The 20,207-nt window shown below is 42.2% G+C and overlaps 1 protein-coding gene across 1 annotated transcript in view; it reads right to left on the bottom strand.

Annotated features, from left to right (window-relative positions):
* Window positions 1-20,207, bottom strand: part of efcab6 (EF-hand calcium binding domain 6) — a 166,475-nt gene that overhangs the window by 61,811 nt on the left and 84,457 nt on the right. Inside the window, exons 15-21 of the mRNA XM_086008803.1 lie at window positions 19,788-19,922; window positions 18,290-18,461; window positions 15,872-15,986; window positions 9,211-9,341; window positions 8,791-9,026; window positions 2,250-2,346; window positions 857-975 (exon numbers count right to left, since the gene is read on the bottom strand). Of these exons, the coding sequence (XP_085864929.1) occupies window positions 857-975; window positions 2,250-2,346; window positions 8,791-9,026; window positions 9,211-9,341; window positions 15,872-15,986; window positions 18,290-18,461; window positions 19,788-19,922 (1,005 nt within the window). The remainder of the gene's footprint in view (window positions 1-856; window positions 976-2,249; window positions 2,347-8,790; window positions 9,027-9,210; window positions 9,342-15,871; window positions 15,987-18,289; window positions 18,462-19,787; window positions 19,923-20,207) is intronic.

A 20,207-nucleotide genomic window follows, 5' to 3' on the forward strand; every position in this document is an offset into this window, starting at 1 on the left:
GTTCAGCAAAGATTCACCAGGCTGATACCTGGGATGGCAGGAATGATGTATGAGGAGAGATTGGGACGATTGGGCTTGTACTCGCTGGAGTTTAGAAGAATGAGAGGGGGTCTCATTGAAACTTATAAAATTCTGACAGGACTGGACAGACTAGATGCAGGAAGGATGTTCCCAATGGTCGGGGAGTCCAGAACCAGGGGTCACAGTCTAAGGATAAGGGGTAGACCATTTAGGACAGAAATAAGGAGGAATTTCTTCACCCAGAGAGTGGTGAAACTGTGGAATTCTCTACCACAGAGGGCGGTAGAGGCCAATTCATTAAATATATTCAAGAAGGAGTTGGATATATTTCTTAAGGCTAAAGGGATCAAGGGGTATGGGGAGAAAGCAGGGACCGGGTACTGAATTTGGATGATCAGCCATGATCGCATTGAATGGCGGAGCAGGCTCGAGGGGCCGAGTGGCCTACTCCTACTCCTATCTTCTATGTTTCTATATGTTTCTAAACCTAGTTAGGTTCCAAGTTCAATCCGTGGTCTGTTCTGATCTTAGATAAGCCAGCAGTTGGGGTGCTACAATTGGTGTCATGGCCCTTGAGCTAGGGAGGAGGGGAAGAAAATAATCAAACAAAGTTCCAGCTCCTGATCACTATCTAGTAGCCTATGCTGTAAAGTGCATGCACATGGATGTCAAGTGAAGGAAAGGTTGGGTGAAGACAGAATTGGGTTAAGTTGTGATGCCCCTACAGTTGAATAGAGTGATGGCTGGCACCAGTGCAACTGTACAGCAGCAACAGGAAGTACCTTCAGAAGACAAGGGGAGAAAATTGGAAAGAGGAAGAATTAAAAGTTCTTACCAAGACCAAAGTTTTTCAAATTGTTCGGGTAAAATTGTCAGGCAGAACCGGTATAAAATATCCCTCAAATCCTTCTTTTGCACAATGAGGTTCCCATCAGAGTCAATCTCTTTAAAAGCCTAAAAAATACCAAATAGAATTCTTCATCGCTTCATAATTGATATAAAGTTTGTACATTCAGTACTGATTATAAGAGGTAGATAGTATTACAGGCCTGGAGTTTCCGCTAGGTTGTGGCCAATTCGCCCAAAATTGGCCAAACCAGTGCAAAAGATCAAGGAATTTCAAGCGTAAATTACATCTGGCACAATCGCCATTTCTTTTGCGGTGGTTTAAAAACCATCGTGCTGGAAGCCAGCTCCACCCAAAAAACTGACCACATCCCCAGAATGAATTGATCACCATTGCGAATTTCCACTAATTGAGCCTGTTTGCGGGCCTTCAAGGAGGCTCTTAAAGTTAAGCTGATTTTTTTTGGTGCAAGGACACATGTTTTAAAAGCATTTAAATATATATATTTTTAATTTACTAAGAAACTGAGTACTGTACACCAATGTACAGTAATCTCCTTTGTCTCCGGCACCGACGGGACCGGGATGGTGCCGGTTGATTAAAAATTCTGGATAACAGACAGGTAGGCAATTTTTAACACAAAAAAATAAAAACCAGTGACTAACTCGGCTACCGCGGGAAACTCAGACTCGGAAAAATGAAAAATGGATGGATTCGGCAAGATTACCGGCTATCTATTTTGCCGGTGGTTAAAGAAAGTTGATTAGGTGCCGTTTAAACAAGAGTTTACTGTAACTAGTAAATGGTTCTGTATAGCTTTTTAAAAGTCATTTTCAGTTATTTAAAATTGGGTTACTCACAGGTGGTGGACTAGACACTCTGATTAAAAAGGCTGATTCTTTTGTGATAAACCCATTTGCAGCTGTATTAATAAAACTGCGCCAGGTTACCACTCTTAAATATATCAAGGAATATTTTTTAATGCAAAATTTGTAATTTTTAAAAAATTACATTCTAAAATGCTGCCCAATTGTGCGGGTTCATGGAAGATTTTACGTTTGGCGATATGCAAATGAGTTTGAGCTGAAATTTAAGCAAAAAACTTCATAAAACAAGCGCAATTTTGAGCGCAATTTGCACCCAGATTGTCGATCGCACCCAAAGTGGAAACTCTTGCCCACAATATTTAAAACCAACACTAGGGAATTTTCAAATTGGAAGAGACTATTATTTAGTAACATAAATCTTAGAGAGTGACAAATCTTAAAAACAAAGTGACGTGTGACTAAGCAATATAAATCTCTCTACCAATTACTATTGGAAAAAATTGAGCCAAAGGATGTTATTAGAGCATCATTTTACATTTGCATTTCCATCTCACCTTGGTCAGCTCGTGCCATCTTGTTTTGGCTTTATTAGCTAGGTAGTCATGGGTCTGCTCACAGGCCAGGAAAGTACTGTCAATGTCAAGTCTTGGGCTGCAAATAAATGAAAGTCATTCCACTAAAGACATGCTTGAATGTTTTCTCAGTCACATACATTTTTTCTCCCCACAGTTTGGGCCAAAATATTTTTCCCCCAACTACTTCGAGTTATTATTGAATAATATTACAGACAAACTGATACAGATGGATAGTCAAGACTATAATAGTAGCAAATTCTTGCAAATCCAAATTAAATAAAAAAGCACCTTGGGTTCCCTGATGGGTCAGCTGGTAAATTCCCTGCCCATTGTGGAACTGAGCAGGCCAGAAGGTATCAGGTTTGATCCCTAATCAATGCTGAGTTGGCTAATCTCAGAGAGTGCGACAGTAGTGATGTTATAATTGATATAAGCATTCCCTGAGCTAGGAAGGAGAAAATAAACATGATCCAGGGTACCTGATCCTGATCAGTAGCCGCTGACTCCTGCTGGAGTACATTTGTATGGATGTCAAGCAAGGACAGGATCGAGCTTGGCAGTAATATTGCTGCACAGTTGAATAGCCTGTCTACGCTCAGTCTCAGCTTACACATGATGAATGGTTATTTGGGTGAAGTACCAGAGGGTGACTGGCACTCATGGAATCATGCCCAGCACAAGTCACTTCTTTCAGGAAAGAAAAACATTTGATGAGGTACAATTTTCTTAGGAGAGGGACAGAATAGCCTGAAGGTTAGATAAATGTACAAGAAAAACAGACAGACCATGCAGGCCATCAGGACAGGCACACTGCAGAAATCAACAGCCTTATTGAAATGATAGAGAAGGGTAAAAGTGCAACCGTAGTCAAATGAAAAAAACTAAGATAATGAACTACAACTGCAATGCATGTACAGCTGAATGTTAAAGATGGGCCCTGAATTTTCATGCTATGCTATGAGTTAGATTGCGAGACGATTTGAGCCCACCAATGGTCTGCAGAGCTGCTTGCACCAAAACTTCATGGGTCAGCTCATTTGTATATCCATTGGAGGAGTTACTGGCATAAATCCAGTGGAAAATGGGAGTGATGTACTGGGGTGGTTAGAAATTAGTGTGCAGCCTTTAAAAAGCGGGCGCTGGCTGCAGATTGCAGCAACTGCCTGGGGAAGGAGCAGGCAAGTACAAAAACACTGTTGACTGTTAGCTAGCTTGACTGGATGTCTCGAGTGTTTTTATGCTAATTGTTGACTCTAATGATTAGAGTCGTAGGGTTCTGGACATCGGATAATCAAGTTCACAGCAACAGGTTGCCTCTCAAGACTGTTTATTAACAGCACTGCAAAGTACAGAAAGGGTACCTTTACCTTATTCTGGGGAACAGATATACAGTGGTTTCCATGCACGTTATCTTCTCAAGTTTGTTCTGCTGTACAGAGATTGTGAACACCTTATAAAGATAAGGGCCTAGAAATTTGGTGGCGCCCCAAAGTCTCGCCAGGGCGCCGGAAGTACCGCCCCGGAAGGAGTCGCGAGCGCCCTCCGGAAATTCAGTTTCAGCGCCCCAAACGGAAGCGCGGCGCTGCTCGAGGCGCCCCGCATCCGTCTTGGGGCGCTGCAACTGAAAATCGCAGCGCAACGTGCCGCAGCGCCACACGCTGCGGCACGGCGCGCTGTGGAACTGCAGGCCTTCCTCCCCTTCTTAAAGGGGAGGGGCCTGCTACAGCGCAATCGGAGATCACGAGTGCCGGCAAAAGAGCCCGGCACCGAGGAGAAGTGCCGGGCTCTTGGGACACAGCCGGCACAACGCGGGGGGGGGGGGGGGGGTGCTCAGGAGGCCGGGAACGGTGGTGCTGGCAGGCAGCCAGCAAAAAAAATGGCCGCTCCGCGCCTCTACCGCCGCAGGTAGGCCCCCCTGAACCGGTCGCAAATTGCGACCGGCGTTACAGCAGGGGGCGCTACGAAATTTTGCGATCGGGGCGGTAGCGGGGCGCTGCGCACACCGATGACGTCATCGGTGGCAGCGCAGCGCTACCGGCTAATGCCGCCATTAGTGCTCCTCTAAATTTCGCGGGAGGCATGGCCAGTGGCGCTAAACCCACTAAGTGCCCTCTTTGGGTGCTAACTGGTGGCGCAGCCCACCGAATTTCTAGGCCAAGTTGTTTACAAGAATCTAGCAGCTTTGACCCTCTATTGTCAAATATTGCTACTAATTTACCTTTGTTCAGCAAGCCCACCAATGCCTTTTCCTTTTTTGCATACAATAGGGTTAAGTGTTTTTAAAAGTATACATTGAGACATGACGTAATGACCTTAGTTATTAGCAGATACACACTCTGACATTATATAATTTGACCTGGCTGACCCTGGAAATTTCTGGCACTCAATCTTCTTAACTTGGCAGAAACACCAAATAATTTTCCTATCATAAGCAAAAAGAGTATAGTAGCATTAAGCATATTAGTCAACTCAGCAGAATCGTGCCAGACTACAGGCTTTTTCAATAATGCCTAGCACAGCAGCAGCTAGCAGAGGCAGCTACGTAAGGCACAAGGGTATGGCACAGAGGCAGAGAAGATGATGCCATAATTTCACAGAGATGGACCTACAAATCCTCCTTGATGAAACCGAGCTCAGGAGAGACAGACTGCTGGATGTCAGTGGAAAGAAATCTTATAAAAATGACACACATGCCATGTGGAGGGAGGTGGCACCCAATTCTCTCACCTCCAGGACTGCAGACCTGTGCTCCAAGAAGTTCAATGACCTGACCAGGGCAGGAACGACAACACACTGGCCACACGCTCTTTTTTTCTTGGGCTCTCTGTGTATCAGCACACTCTTTACCGTCTAAACTTAACAACTACATAAAAAGTGCTTCACAATGCACTCTGGCAATAACTCAGGATCTTACAGGACCATACCTTGCATTCACAACCCCAAGACCCCTTCTTTCATTTAACAAGGATAATACTACCACATCCCAACTGTCCCATGCCATCTGGCACACACACTTCAGCTGCTAGCCTTCACCAAATCTATTCATTTTTGTTGCAGAACAAACTGGCACACAGTATCCACAAGAGGGCAACTACCAGAGGGGGCATCCCAAACCTGAAAGACTTCACCCCTATGAGAAGCAGGCCATGAAGTTCACGGAGAAATGGTCAGTTCGGGGGCACAGTGCTGGCACTGGGTTAGTGACTACATACCTACAAAGGTGGTGCAGCATCCCTTTGAAGTACCACACAACTATAAGCTTCTGCCCCCTTCTCTGTCTTCTTAATCCCAAGAGAGTAATGCTCAATTGTTCTTTGCTCATATCTTCCTTTTCTGCAGATCTAGCACAGCAGGACAAGGAAGGAAGGAGGAGGAAAGAAAAAGGAAAAGGAGGAGAGACGGAACTATTTTCTTGTGATTATGAGGATGAGAAAGGAATGGATGGCATGAATTCCGGCAACAATCTCCTACCCCAAAATTCCTCTGCTACAATCAACAACTTGCATTTATATAACACCTTTAACATCTCAAGATGCTACACAGAGGCATAATAAGGAAAATAAATCATGAAGGTTAGAGTTAAATAGGAAACACTTCAGCTCTTTTTGTATAGCAAATTTGTGTAGGGCACAGGAGAATACAACTGCATGACACACAAGCTGGAACATACTGCAAAGCCCCTCCTGACCCATCAAGGTAGCGAAAGCGCCTCTTCAAAATATTATTGGTCTTCTCGATGATCACTCTGGTAGAGGCATGCGCCTTGTTGCAATGCTCTTTTGCTGCTGATCGGGCCTCTCTTAGTGGGTCATTATCCATTGGAGAAGAAGGCAGGCCTCCACACACAATCCATCAGTTACCATGATTTCCATCCTTAAAGAGATCAGGGAGGGCAGGCTTTCAAGAATGAATACATTGTGACAACAACCAGCATATCTTACATGGATGTGCAGGATTCTTTGCATTTTGTCACACATAATCTTGCAGTCAGGGAGTGGAAGCTCTTCCTGTTGAGGAGCTCACAGAGCAGCACGGGGTGCCATGTGTTACACAGGACTTTGGAAAAGAAGGCAATCCTGTAAAACTTGATGTCTGTATCTCACTGCTGCCTTGTTTTGATGTCCAACTAGATTAATTGCTCAGTTCTCCTGTAGTGTGAAGAATGCATGTCCATGCTGCAGTCTGTTGATATTACAGGGATCCCCTGTGGCCTGCTGAAATGATCCTGTTCCATAAAAAATTAATGTGGTTGTCACTTTCACAATTACAGACGGAGCAGCGTGGGCAGATGAACGTGGCCACAGGTCCTCATCTAGTAGGTTGCAGAGCTCCCCCATTGCCTCATTGGTGAAGCTCACTCTTCTAATATACGTCTCCTTTGTAAAGTACTCATAGAACCTATATTGCCTGTATATTATTTGGGGGAAGGGGTAATATCTGATGGGGTGTATCCTCCTTAAGTGCTGCATCACTTTCCTTTCCTCCATTATAATGGCATACAATGGTAAGCCCATAGGAAATGCCGCATCTGATCCCAAGATGGCCTCACTGTGGCTGGGGGTAGGGTCAAAATTTCACAATAGTCTGATTTCCAGAAGCAGTGAGAAGCAAGTCCAAGGTGGTGTAGGTAGAATGGAGAAGAAAAAGAACATTGCTCCTAAAGTTATTCCTAGCTGCAGTAATTGCTCCAAACTCCTCAGGCTCAAAAACTGCACACTTCAGCCTCTCTCAGCCAATCCTGGCAACAGCTGCACTGTATGATTTTCATTGTAAGTGCGCTACGAGCATTAAAACAGGAACTTCGGGACTACAGCACTGCTGGTCCTCATTTTAGTGGCCCAGTAATTCGGGTCCCAACGCGTGAGTATGCACGGGGTACCCACGCGTGGACCCGATGGAAGTGCCGGTTTCTTGCATGCACAGGAAAATGGCACTTCCGGTCCCCTGAAAGCAGGGATTAAGAGGTGAAACGCGTGCGACGTATGAGGCAGCGCGTGCGCGTTGAACTTCCTTTTTTTTGACAGGTTTGCCCGTGCGTGAAGGCCTCCACTTTTTACACATTAGAAAAGCAGACGTAAGGACTTCATTTTAAAAGGTAAGTGGTCAATTAATTAAAATTAGAACTTTTTTCCACAGGTTTATTATTTTTAAATACTTTACAGTATGGTAAAGTAAGGTAAGTGTATTTTTAGCTCCGATTTTTTATAAAATTATTTTTTTCAAAAATTTAAATTATTGTTTAAAATGGTTATTTAATGTTATTTATAGTTGATTTAAATAGTGTGATGTTTTTTAAAATTTATTTTAAGGTTATGTACTGTTTTGGGCACCCGGAGTTTTCATGAGTTTGACAGGTCTTATGTCAAACTCATGAATGGACTTTTCCCTCCTCCGATTGGTTGCCCAGTGCTCACGTGATCCCAGTCGACACATCGCACTAAGTATGCCGCTGGGTCACGCAAGCACAGCGCGCCGGGAGCTGGAATAGGCCACAGACAGGAAATCCACGCAGGCCCAAGCCTCAACTGTCGGCGCGCTATGTAAGTGTAGGTCGGGGGCTTGCACCCGCGGGAAGCCCCCGACACGAATTTCTGGGCCAATATATTGCAATGAGCTTACTCAGGACTCCACGTGCAGATCGAAGGAAGGGCCAAGTAAGGAAATTTGAGGGCAGGGAGAAAAAAATATTAGAGCACCAGTGGAAACATTTTTCATCCCATTTTGCTGGCAAAAAAAGGCAATGCCCAGATTCTATGCTGAAAGTACACCAGTTTAGGGTCAAAAGGACAGAGGATTTATGTATCACTTGTATCATAATAACAGCAAATAACAAAGTCCTTTCAAATGTTTCATATCACTATGTCTGTAGCCAAAAGAAAAAAGTGTTTGCCACACTTTTTAATGAAACTAAAGACACAAAAAATGAACAAGTATCTAAGGCAGTGAGATTCCCACCTAAGGAAAAAGACAAGAAAATGGGGGAAATCGAAAAAATACACAGAAGGCATACATTGCACATTTTCCTGCTCTTCCCCTTGGGTGAGCCTCTTACTGCCTTAGCTATTAGCAAATTAATTGGCTTTATTATCTTTAATTTGTTTAATGCCTTTTTCTATTGCCTGACTGAGATGATGTTTTATATCTTCTGATTTTCTTTTAAGCAGGTTTCAGGTCATTCAACCAATTAACTTTAGCTCCATACTTGGCATTCCCCTCCCTCTCTCCCCTGCCCCGCCCAACTCTCTGTTTTTCTAATTTTACTAAAATGCTTCCCTATCATTCAGTCCTCGGTCCTGAAGAAGGGCCCTGCCCAAAATGTCAACCTGTCTTTTCTCTACAGATGCTGGCTGACCTGCTACGGTGCATTTCCAGCATTTTCTGTTTCTGTCTCAGATTTGCAACTTTTGCAATTTTTTGCTTTTCATTTGGACTCAATGAAGATAGTTCCCTTTCAAGACAAGTACAGTGTAACAAACGCAAACAAAAAAATAAGTTTAAAAAAGCAGAGCCATGCACTGACTTGTAAACAGATTTATTCCAGCGGTGGCCCTGCTGGGACTCAATTATCTTAACTGTCTTAAGGAAATCCAGGTAGGTAAGCTTTGACTCAGGTACAAGTCCCAACATCCCTAAAAAGCGTTGATACTCCGTTGCTGTGACTGTAAGCAGGCAGTCGGCGAGCAGAGTACGAAAGTCGTACATCGTAATTAGTCCATCATGGTTACGGTCTAATTCATCAAATGCAGAACGCAGATCCTTTTTAAAAAAATCAGATTTCAATAGGGCATTAATAATGTCACCCAGTATTAGCAACATGATTACAAGTTACTTTAACAAAGAACCAAATGAAAAACTAACTGCAATGTTCACAGAAAACATAGATAGATACAGTAACAATATAAAATGCAACATTTCCACAGGATTAGCTAAATGGCCTTACCGGACATGAATTTTTCAGTTTATTCGCGATGTGATTGAAACAATCATCAGCAATCATGCGTCTCACATTGCAATCACCTGCATTACTGGAACACTGCTTTAATGCAGCTACTGGATTCACCATTCTGTAATCTGCAGACCACATGAATAAATATTTAGAATTCAATTTAATAATTTACTTAAATAGATTCTCACAGAAGTTTTTAATTCCTACTCCTCCCTCCTTTTAGCTCCAGGTTTTTCCTTTCCTCCCTCCCTGGCCCACATCTGGTTGGGTCCCACTAAAAACTAGACCGGTAACTTGCTCGCAGGCCTCTGCCAATGTCAGCTACCAAGAACTGAACGAGACAGGTGTCCCAAAGTGCCTCATCCTCTACATGAATTTTCCCAATTTTCCTGTAGGGAAGTGCTTGGCCTCCACCTAGGATCTCCCCGCAATGGCATCAGCAGAGATTAAGAAATCACAGCAGGAAAAAACTAACAGTATGAACCACCATTTGGCGTTGCAAGTTGGAGATACAAAATTATGGAAAAATGCTCTGACCCAAGAATCCAGCAGCTTCAGATTACACTTTATACTCAGTTTTTACACTTGTCTACAGAATTCTGAGGTTAAAGTTAACACTTGAAAAAAAGACTCGATTCACTCTTGGATCATGCTCTGTGGCTTTTAACCCCCATAATGCCAAGGCTCTTAGCATTGTCAGAGTTAAAATCCACAGAGCATGTTTTAATCCTTACAATGAAAGTTACCTCCCTCCTTGGTTACCTCAAGTTCTTCATCAGATTTGGGGACATTTGACTTTTTTTTACTACAATATCATTGAGACATTATCTATTATCGTGCTATATTATCAATAAAAAGTAGGTCCCCCAGTTTCAATTGGTGCCATGGATTTGAGTGTTAAGAGTCTGCCCACAGGAAAACTGGATATCACATGTCTTTTCTACCTACTGGATGGACAAAGGGCATTGGATCTTCTCCTGACCTCTAATATTAAGTGAAAAATTCTTGCATGTGCTCTAATTGCATCCATCACTATTGATATATTTCTGTAAGATAGAAGGTCTATTCAAATCACCAGGGCTGGATAGCTCATCTGCTAACTTTTACATAATCACCCACTCTCAATTGGCTCCTCCCACTCCTGAAAGAATGTTGTGAAATTATCTGTACTGGATCTACCCCCAAGCTTAGGAGAAATGCTTTGATCTCTCTTAAATTCTTCCCATTATACTCTCCCTCTTTTCCTTCCTCAGCCTCTGAGTGACTGTGACTTCTCATCCTTGGTAATTTCAATCTCCATCTCATCTCCTCTCTCATCTGAATTCACCAGTTTCCTACCCTGCTGAAACTCCTCCCTTCATATAAACCCTTCTATCCATTGTCATGGACACCTCCTTGACATCAACTCCCATCGGCTCTCTAGTGTGTGGTCTTGATCATTGATGAGGCCATCTTTGATCACTCCTACGAAAAAAAACTCTCCCCCAAGTAGAACTTTCAAACTCCTAACTGCCTACCCTTTGGCCCTCTATTCAACATGATACCTCTGGAGCTGTACATTTGCTCAACTACTCTCTCACCTCCACCTTGTTCCCAGTAAAATCACAGTCTGACATCCTGTTTTTTCTCCCTGGTACAGTCCCCATCAAGTCCAAGGGGTGCATACTTGAGTGCATCACCAGATCTACTAGGCTGCATCAAACTCTACTTGGTCTCACTCGCTGCTGCCAAAATCGTACTACTCCAGGATTATCCTGGAGAGTAAAGATAATTACTGGCTTCTTTCCTCCAGTACCAGCCATCTGTTAAACCTTCTCCCCTCACCTTTAATAATAAGTGCGAGCAGTCATGGACTTCAATGTCACCAAGATTTAGCTGCTGTCCATTTAGACACCTCTGCTGCTTCTGCGCCCTGAAGTAGGCATGTTCAAGGTGGGTTGGGGTCAGGTAACAAATTTTTGAAATTTTAACACATACCCCGGTCCTCTCCCGCCCATCGTGGGGGGTTAAAATTTCCCCCATTGTCTTTGGCCCCCCACTACAAACTCCATACCCTTAACAATAACTCCATCACCCTTCCTGACCACTGTCTCAGGCTGAGCCAAACTGTTTGCAACCTTGATTTCTATTCAACTCTAAGTTGAGCTATGAACCCCATATCCTCACCATCACAAAGCCAGTCTATTCCCCAACTGCTTTATATTGCCTGCCTCCACCCCTACCTCAGTCCATTTGCTGCTGAAACTCTACAGCACAGAAGCAGGCCATCGGTCCAACCAGTCCATGCCAGCGTTTATGCTTCACTCGAGCCTCCTCCCATCCTTGCTCATCTAGCTCTATCAGCATAACCCTCTATTCCCTTCTCCCTCATATGCTTATCTAGCCTTCCCTTAAATGCATCTTTACTATTCACCTCAAATACTCCCTGTGGTAGCGTGTTCTACATTCACACCACTCGCTGGATAAAGAAGTTTCATCTGAATTCCCTATTAGATTTCTTGGTGACCATCTTATATTGATGACTTCTAGTTTTGCTCTTCCCCACAAGTGGAAACACACACTCTCTCTCTGTCTAAACTATCAAAACCTTTCATAATCTTAAAGACCACCCCTCACTCGTCTCTTGTCAAGAGAATAGATACTCAGCCATTAAAATATCAAACTTGGGTTTAAAAGTCTTAGTAGTAGGAAGGGAAGACTTGGTAGGGTAACACATTTTACAGTTTTAATGTCCTGAAAGGGGAATAACTCAGGAAGAGGCAGTGTGATGAATATTGATTTCAGTAAAATGAGGATGGAAAGAGGAGCATGGCGTGCATATTTAGAGACTAGGAGGAACAAGGAATGTTCTGATGAGCAATGACCATGTTATTACCAATAATATGGAGAAAGGCTTTAAAATTCTTCAGTCACTCCCATACAAGAATTCATAAGAACATAAGAAATAGGAGCAGGAGTAGGCCAATCGGCCCCTCGAGCCTGCTCCGCCATTCAATAAGATCATGGCTGATCTGATCCTAACCGCCAATCCACTATCACAGAACCATCTCCTGAATCTAACAGAATTAGACACACGAAATAGGAGCAGGATCAGGCTACACGGCCCATGGGCCGGCTCCGCTACCCACAGGGCCATGACCGATCCGAACCTAGACTCATGTCCAAATTCCTGCCCGCTCCCCGTAACCCTTAATTCCCTTTACTTCTAGGAAACTGTCTATTTCTGTTTTAAATTTATGTAATGATGTAGCTTCTACAGATTTTTGGGGCAGCATATTCCATGGACCTACCACCCTCTGAGTGAAGTAGTTCCTCCTCATCTCAGTTTTGAAAGAGCAGCCCCTTATTCTAAGACTATGCCCCCTAGTTCTAGTTTCACCCATCATCGGGAACATCTTCCCCGCATCCACCCGATCCAACCCCTTCACAATCTTATATGTTTCAATAAGATCGCCTCTCATTCTTCTGAACTCCAATGAGTAGAGTCCCAATCTACTCAACCTCTCCTCATATGTCCATCCCCTCATCCCCGGGGTTAACCGAGTGAACCTTCTTTGTACTGACTCGAGAGCAAGTATGTCCTTTCTTAAGTATGGACACCAAAACTGTACGCAGTATTCCAGGTGCGGTCTCACCAATACCTTGTACAACTGAAGCAATACCTCCCTATTTTTATATTCTATCCCCCTAGCAATGAAAGCCAACATTCCATTGGCCTTCTTAATCACTTGCTGCACCTGCATACTAACCTTTTGAGTTTCGTGCACCAGGACCCCCAGATCCCTTTGTACTTCAATACTTTCCAGTTTCTTGCCATTAAGATAATAACTTGCTCTACGATTTTTCCTGCCAAAGTGCATAACCTCACACTTTCCAGTATTGTATTCCATCTGCCAAATCTCTGCCCACTTACTTAGCCTGTCGATGTCCCCTTGCAGGTTTTTTATGTCCTCCTCACTCACTACTTTCCCTCCCATCTTAGTATCACCTGCAAACTTTGATATGTTACACTCGGTCCCCTCCTCCAAATCGTTAATATAGATTGTAAAGAGTTGGGGACCCAGCACTGACCTCTGCGGAACACCACTAGTTACTGATTGCCAGTCTGAGAATGAACCATTTATCCCAACTCTCTGCCTTCTGTTAGATAGCCAATCCTCTATCCATGCCAGAATATTACCCCCAATCCCGTGATTTTTTATCTTAAGCAATAATCTTTTGTGTGGCACCTTGTCAAATGCCTTTTGGAAGTCTAAATACACTACGTCCACTGGTTCCCCTTTATCCACCCTATACGTTACTTCCTCAAAGAACTCCAGCAAATTTGTCAAACATGACTTCCCCTTCATAAAACCATGCTGACTTTGCCCTATTATATTATGATTATCCAAATGTCCTGTTACTGTCTCCTTAATAATGGACTCCAAAATTTTACCTACCACAGATGTTAGGCTAACCGGTGTATAGTTTCCAGCCTTCTGTCTACTGCCCTTTTTAAATAAGGGTGTTACATTAGCAGTTTTCCAGTCTGCCGGGACCTTAGCCGAGTCCAGGGAGTTTTGGAAAATTATTACCAATGCATCCACAATCCCTACCGCCACTTCCCTCAAGACCCTAGGATGTAAGCCATCAGGTCCAGGTGATTTATCCGCCTTGAGTCCCATTATTTTACCGAGTACCACTTCCTTAGTGATTTTGATTGTGTTTAGCTCCTCCCCCCCTTTAGCCCCCTGTTTGTCCAGTGTTGGGATATTCTTAGTGTCTTCTACTGTAAAGACTGATGTAAAATATTCATTCAGTGTTTTTGCCATCTCCATATTTCCCACCATTAATTTCCCGGTCTCATCCTCTAAGGGACCAACATTTACTTTAGCCACCCTTTTTCTTTTTATATAACAATAAAAACTCTTACTATCTGTTTTTATATTTTTTGCTAATTTACTTTCATAATCTATCTTCCCTTTCTTAATCAATATTTTTGTTATTTTTTGCTGTCTTTTAAAGTTTTCCCAATCCTCTATCCTCCCACTAGATTTGGCTACCTTATATGCCCTTGTTTTTAGTCGGATACTATCCTTAATTTCTTTACTTAGCCACAGATGGCTGTCTTTTCTTTTACACCCTTTTCTTCTCAGTGGAATATATATTTTTTGGAAGTTGTAAAATAACTCCTTAAATGTACACCACTGATCATATATCATCTTACCCTTTAATCTATTTTCCCAATCCACTCTACTCAATTCCGCTCTCATACCTTCATAGTCTCCTTTATTCAAGCTTAGCACGCTTGTTTGAGATCCAACCTTCTCACCCTCTAATTGAATATGGAATTCAACCATGTTATGGTCACTCATTCCAAGGGGATTCTTTACTAGGACATTTTTAATTAATCCCGTCTCGTTACACAGGAGCAGATCTAAGGTTGCTTGCCCCCTGGTCGGTTCAGTTACATACTGCTCAAGAAACCCATCCCTAATACACTCAATGAACTCATCCTCAAGGCTGCCCTGCCCAATTTGATTTGTCCAATTAATATGATAGTTAAAATCCCCCATAATTATAGATGTTCCCTTATTACAAGCCTCAACTATTTCCTGATTGATACTCCGTCCAACAGAGTTGCCACTGTTCGGAGGCCTATAGACTACGCCCACTAGTGTTTTTTTCCCCTTATTATTCCTTACCTCCACCCAAACTGTTTCATTATCCTGATCTTTTGACCCAATATCATTTCTCTGTATTACAGTGATTCCTTCCTTTATTAACATAGCCACCCCACCTCCCCTTCCTTCCTGCCTGTCCTTCCTGATCGTTAAATAACCTGGTATGTTTAATTCCCAGGCATTGTCACCCTGCAGCCATGTTTCTGTAATGGCCACAAGATCATACCCATATGTAGTTATTTGTGCCATTAACTCGTCTATTTTGTCACGAATGCTACGTGCATTCAGGTAGAGAACTTTCAAAGATGTTTTGTGACACTTAGTTCCTGCTTTTGCCCTTTTTATTACTTTACCTTTTACTCCATACCTTCTGCCCCTTCCTGACACGCTCTGGTTTTTAATTTCCCCACTGCTACCTAAGTCTATAACCTTCTCTGTTGTCATTTTTATTATTTGCTCTCTAGGAACCTCCCCCCCACTAGTTAGTTTAAAGCCCTCTCTACAGCCCTAGTTATATGATCCGCCAGGACTCTAGTCCCAGCACTGGCCAAGTGAAGCCCGTCCCAACGGAACAGCTCCCTCCTGCCCCAGTACTGGTGCCAGTGTGCCAGGAAGCAAAACCCATTTCTCCCACACCAGTCTTTGAGCCACGCATTTAACTCTCTAATTTTATTTGTCCTAGTCAAATTCGCTCGTGGCTCAGGTAATAATCCAGAGATTATTACCCTTGTGGTTCTGCTTTTTAATTTGGCCCCTAGCTGCTCAAACTCCCTCAGCAGAACCTCCTTCCTTGTCCTATCTATGTCGTTGGTACCAACATGGACCACGACAACTGGATCCTCCCCCTCCCACTCCAAGTTTCTCTCCAGTCCATCATGCAATATCTGATACTGTAGCTGCTGTTGTGATAATGGTATCCCAGTTTTGAGTACAAGAGATACATTTTTACAGTAGTGATCTCCATGTGAATTAACTCTTAATATTTTGGTTACCTTTAAAACGTTCAGAAAATTCACGGAAATTCATGTCTTGATTCTTGAACCCCAATACATTAGCCAGAATGTTAAACTGGTGCTCATCCATGATTATGCCACAATCTTGCAGCACCTAAAGACCAAGGGATGCAACATCATGTTATAAAATAGGTTTAAAAAAGAAATTATCTGCACAGTTTTTTGCCTGCTACAATAACATACTATTGCTTCAAAGATGGTTATCCTCCAATTATTAATTAACTTTCACTCAGAAGATTACTTGACAATCAAATCCATCAAACGATAAGGACATTTATAGTAATCCACTTGTTCTCTATTGCTGCCCGCTATCACCATGTTTTCTCTCCTTCAGTAATGAGCAAAGGACAGTGTGGGCTATGGACTCCTCCTTAGACATTCCAAAATTGGCTGATAGGATGTATAGGGTTTTTTGGGGGGTGGAGGGAAACAAAGTGATCTGGTCATGGCATATTTTTATCCTCCTGGATCAGAGAGATTCATACACATTCCCTTTTGGACATGGGCATTTCACTCCTATAGAACTGCCCAGTACAAGCCACAGTCTAGTTCTAAGTAGGGATGGGAGAAAGCAGAGCAAAACTGACTGCAACATTTGCATAGTAGTTCCAGCTGTCATTATCTAACCTCTTTCCAAGTTTAATAGTGGAGGGTACCAAAACATTCAGTAAACAGAACCAAATTTTATTTTTCTGCAAAATCTATCAATCACTTGTATTTAAAATATTTTTTATACCTAGTGAGAGATGTTGCTAAAACTGTGCTTTTTTTTAAAAAAAGGATATATTATTTTCTCCCCTTTTTCTGTTGCTTACTCAGAGCAACCGGCATCTTTTCCAGATAGGCTGGCCTGACAATCAGCTTCTAAGCCTCTGCCATTGGCACTATAACAACAACCCAGAGGGATTTCCCCTACCCCCCCATTTCCCCCTCACTCAATACTTCCGCAACACAATGTGATTGAGATGGGAAACTGTGAGGAATCACGAGGACGTACTCACATTCTGCTACTTCTTGGCACAGCATATTGTAGCTTCAATGCACTGTATAATTTGATAAGGTACCACTGCATAATTTGATAAGGTACCACACTCTTTGTATTGTTTGTACCACCATATGGTCTCATTATGTTACAAAATTATATTCACAATTGAGGGGTACAAAGTTTGCTTCAGTGGATAAACTGACTTATTGAATAATGCAAGAAACTTCATTACTCAAGTGAAGTTTTCAGTTCCACTGCTCAATATATATTTAAACAGAAAGTGGATATAATGGAGGAGGATAGCTATAATGAATAGATCAGGGCCATTGCTATTAAGACTATGCAATTTATGGGTGATTTAATTCAGGAGTGGGTTAAGAAGAACTTCCTCGGAGCTAGATAAAAAGGGCATTCATAATTGTTTGGGGAGTATTCCATTTATACCACAGGCACAAAGTAGATATAACCAAGGTTACTTTACGGTTAGCCACAGAATTTAAAAATTCAAAAGAAGTTTTATTTCATTGTGTCAACAGGGCTACATGAATGGTATAAATATTTTAAACACATTAAAACAAATTTGTTACCACATATCCCATTTACACAACCATTAATATGCTCTTTAACAATGATCATCATTATCTTACAATCACTGTGCGTACAGAAGCTATGAAGAAGAGTAGAAACAGAGAGGCATGATATGATTACGCACGTTAATATTGATAATTTGTTTGAGAAAAATAATATGAGTTCCCCATACCACTTAGTTAATCTAGTGAGTAGTTGAGCCATATAACCTAGAAAGGTCCCATGTTTGATCTCCAGGCTACGCCAAGTTAATTTATATTCACATGGCTAGTGACAGGAGCACTGCAATTGGCACTGGTGCTCTGAGATATGGAGGGGAGAATCAGCCAGGGTCCCTGCTACTTTTCATTATCTAGTGACCCCTGCTGGAAGTGTACGTCTGGACAATGAATGAAGAGAGGATCAGACTTAGCTGTGATACTGCCTAGGGTTGATTTCTCTATCAGCATTCACTTCCTAGGCTCATATAGGAATAAGGACCACTTGGTCAACGTACTGTATGGCAGCTGATACCCATGGGACTGTGCCCACTAATTGCTGGCAGGAGAGGATGGATGTCGTTGGGGGGGTGTGGGGAGGGGGGACATTGGCTCAGAAAAGGGAGTGAAAAAAGTAATACGATGTGACAAAGATTACTTATCTATAATGTGTGATACATTTCTTACTTCTGTTGTCTGTGAGCATGTGTGAGCGCTGTACAAGCGAAAGAGAAACAGAAAAATAGAACAAATGAATAGGCTAAAGACAGAAGGAAACTACTGTGGTCTAAATCAATTAAGATAAGTTTTTTTTACTGGTTTAAACAATTAAAAAAAGCTTCTCACCTTCTTGAATCCTTCCTTATTGATTTTGTCATTAGATTGCTTCTTGTGGGTAAGGAAACTTTTCTTAATTTTACTGTCACAGTGTATAATACGTTGCCACAGCTCTGATTTCACCTCATTCACAGTCATCACCTTGTCGAGTACGAGGCTTTCGTTTTCTCTCTTTACCGTCCTGATATGTAAACATCAATTGCTATAGTTACTCGTGGAAATGACTTAGTAACAGAACTACTTTAGAATATCGAGTAATGGAGATCAGCAACACAGTCCATTGGTGCTCCACTGAGTGCGGAAATTAAGGCTGATACCAATTATTCCCCATATGATGGATCCCAATCTCTGCCATGTCAACGGGGGCAGTGCCAAGCTAAGGCAACACACTTACCCACAGAAAGGGAGCAGAAAGGAACATTTCAAATTTTAAAATTAAGGGGGATAAGTGGCATATTGTGTTAATATCCTGTTCATTCAGCTCTGACACATGGTTGGAATCCAACCCAAACTTAATGGATGGACGTTTCTTTTGTTTGCGGACTGCAGCAGTATCATATGAAATCAGTTTTGACAATCTTAGTCCAGTACCAAAAGATAGAGTAGACTCCACACCAGAGGTTCCTAAAGTTCATAAAGGACATGGGCTCACAGCACTAAACGGGCCCTCTTAGGCAGGCTGCATCAACTGCTGGTGCAAGGAAGGAAAATGTCACAAAAGTGTAGTGGAGATTATTTTGTGAGGTTGGGTTAGAGCATAGGAAGCATTTCCATGTACAGGAAACTCTTTGTTATCCAGCACCGATGAATCTCCCTATATCTCACCTGGGTTAGCACTTGATGCTGACACTGGGGGGAAATTTTGCTGGCGCTCAGGGGGCGGGTTTAGAGGCAGAACATCCGGCAAAATTGCTGAATTCTGAATTTACAGGTTTCCACTACTTAATACTGGGTTTCAGTTAATCGTTCCCTCCAACGTAAATTGTTTCTATATGCTTATGTTTCTTTTAGATTTACCACTTACTTATTAAACTTGGTACTTAAGATAATCTAAACTGGTTACTAGAAAAGGACATTGGCACAAGCACACAAACTTGTTCAAATGATGTTTACAATTGTTTATAACAAACTACTGCTTTCTAATCATTTCCAGTATCATTTTACAATGTGCATACCTTAATTTTATTACTGTGATAGCAGATGTCAGATTTGATCCTCACATAGTAACAACAGACAGATCTCATGCTAAGAATGCTGTGTATATTTTTTTGGTCAGGATCTCTTTAACCAGATAGCCAACTAAGATTTTAACTTCTGGAATTTAACAACCAAAATAATATTTCTTATGGCTTAGAGTTAAGGTTCTAGCGACTGCATCAGGCTTGCTTTTTTTGGGAACAGATTTCTTTCTCACCCCAATATTTATTTTGAATCAATCAAAATTTTGGCAACATTTAAAATAATATAAATGGAGATATATTGAGCACTGGTGGAGAAGTGAGCTTGCCTCTTTTTCTCTTGCTGTTGATCGAGCGCAAGTGCCTCAGTACCAATGATTTTAGGGATGCCAGTTGCTCCAAGACTTTCCAGAAACGATTGGTATGAAACTTGTATGCTGCTGTTCTGTTGCTGCTGGCACAATCTGAAAAATTTAGAGACTGATATTAAGATATTAGTAAAGATGCCATTAGTCACAATATTTTAATGATATTGCGCCTGTAGTTGACACTCTGATCCTAACATTGTCTGACAGCCCCACTGTGCTAACCAAAAAGGATGTTTAGATCTCAGTGATTTACCTAATTCATAGAATAGAATCATAGAATAGTACAGCACAGGAGGCCATTTGGCCCATTGAGAGCAATCCAGTTAGTCCCACTCCCCCGCTCTTTCCCCATATCCCTGCAGTTTGTTCTCCTTCAAGTAT

This window comes from Somniosus microcephalus, chromosome 16 (genome assembly GCF_052327205.1).
Source record: "Somniosus microcephalus isolate GS21.2 chromosome 16, FLI_Smic_1.0, whole genome shotgun sequence".
Lineage (NCBI taxonomy): Eukaryota > Metazoa > Chordata > Chondrichthyes > Squaliformes > Somniosidae > Somniosus > Somniosus microcephalus.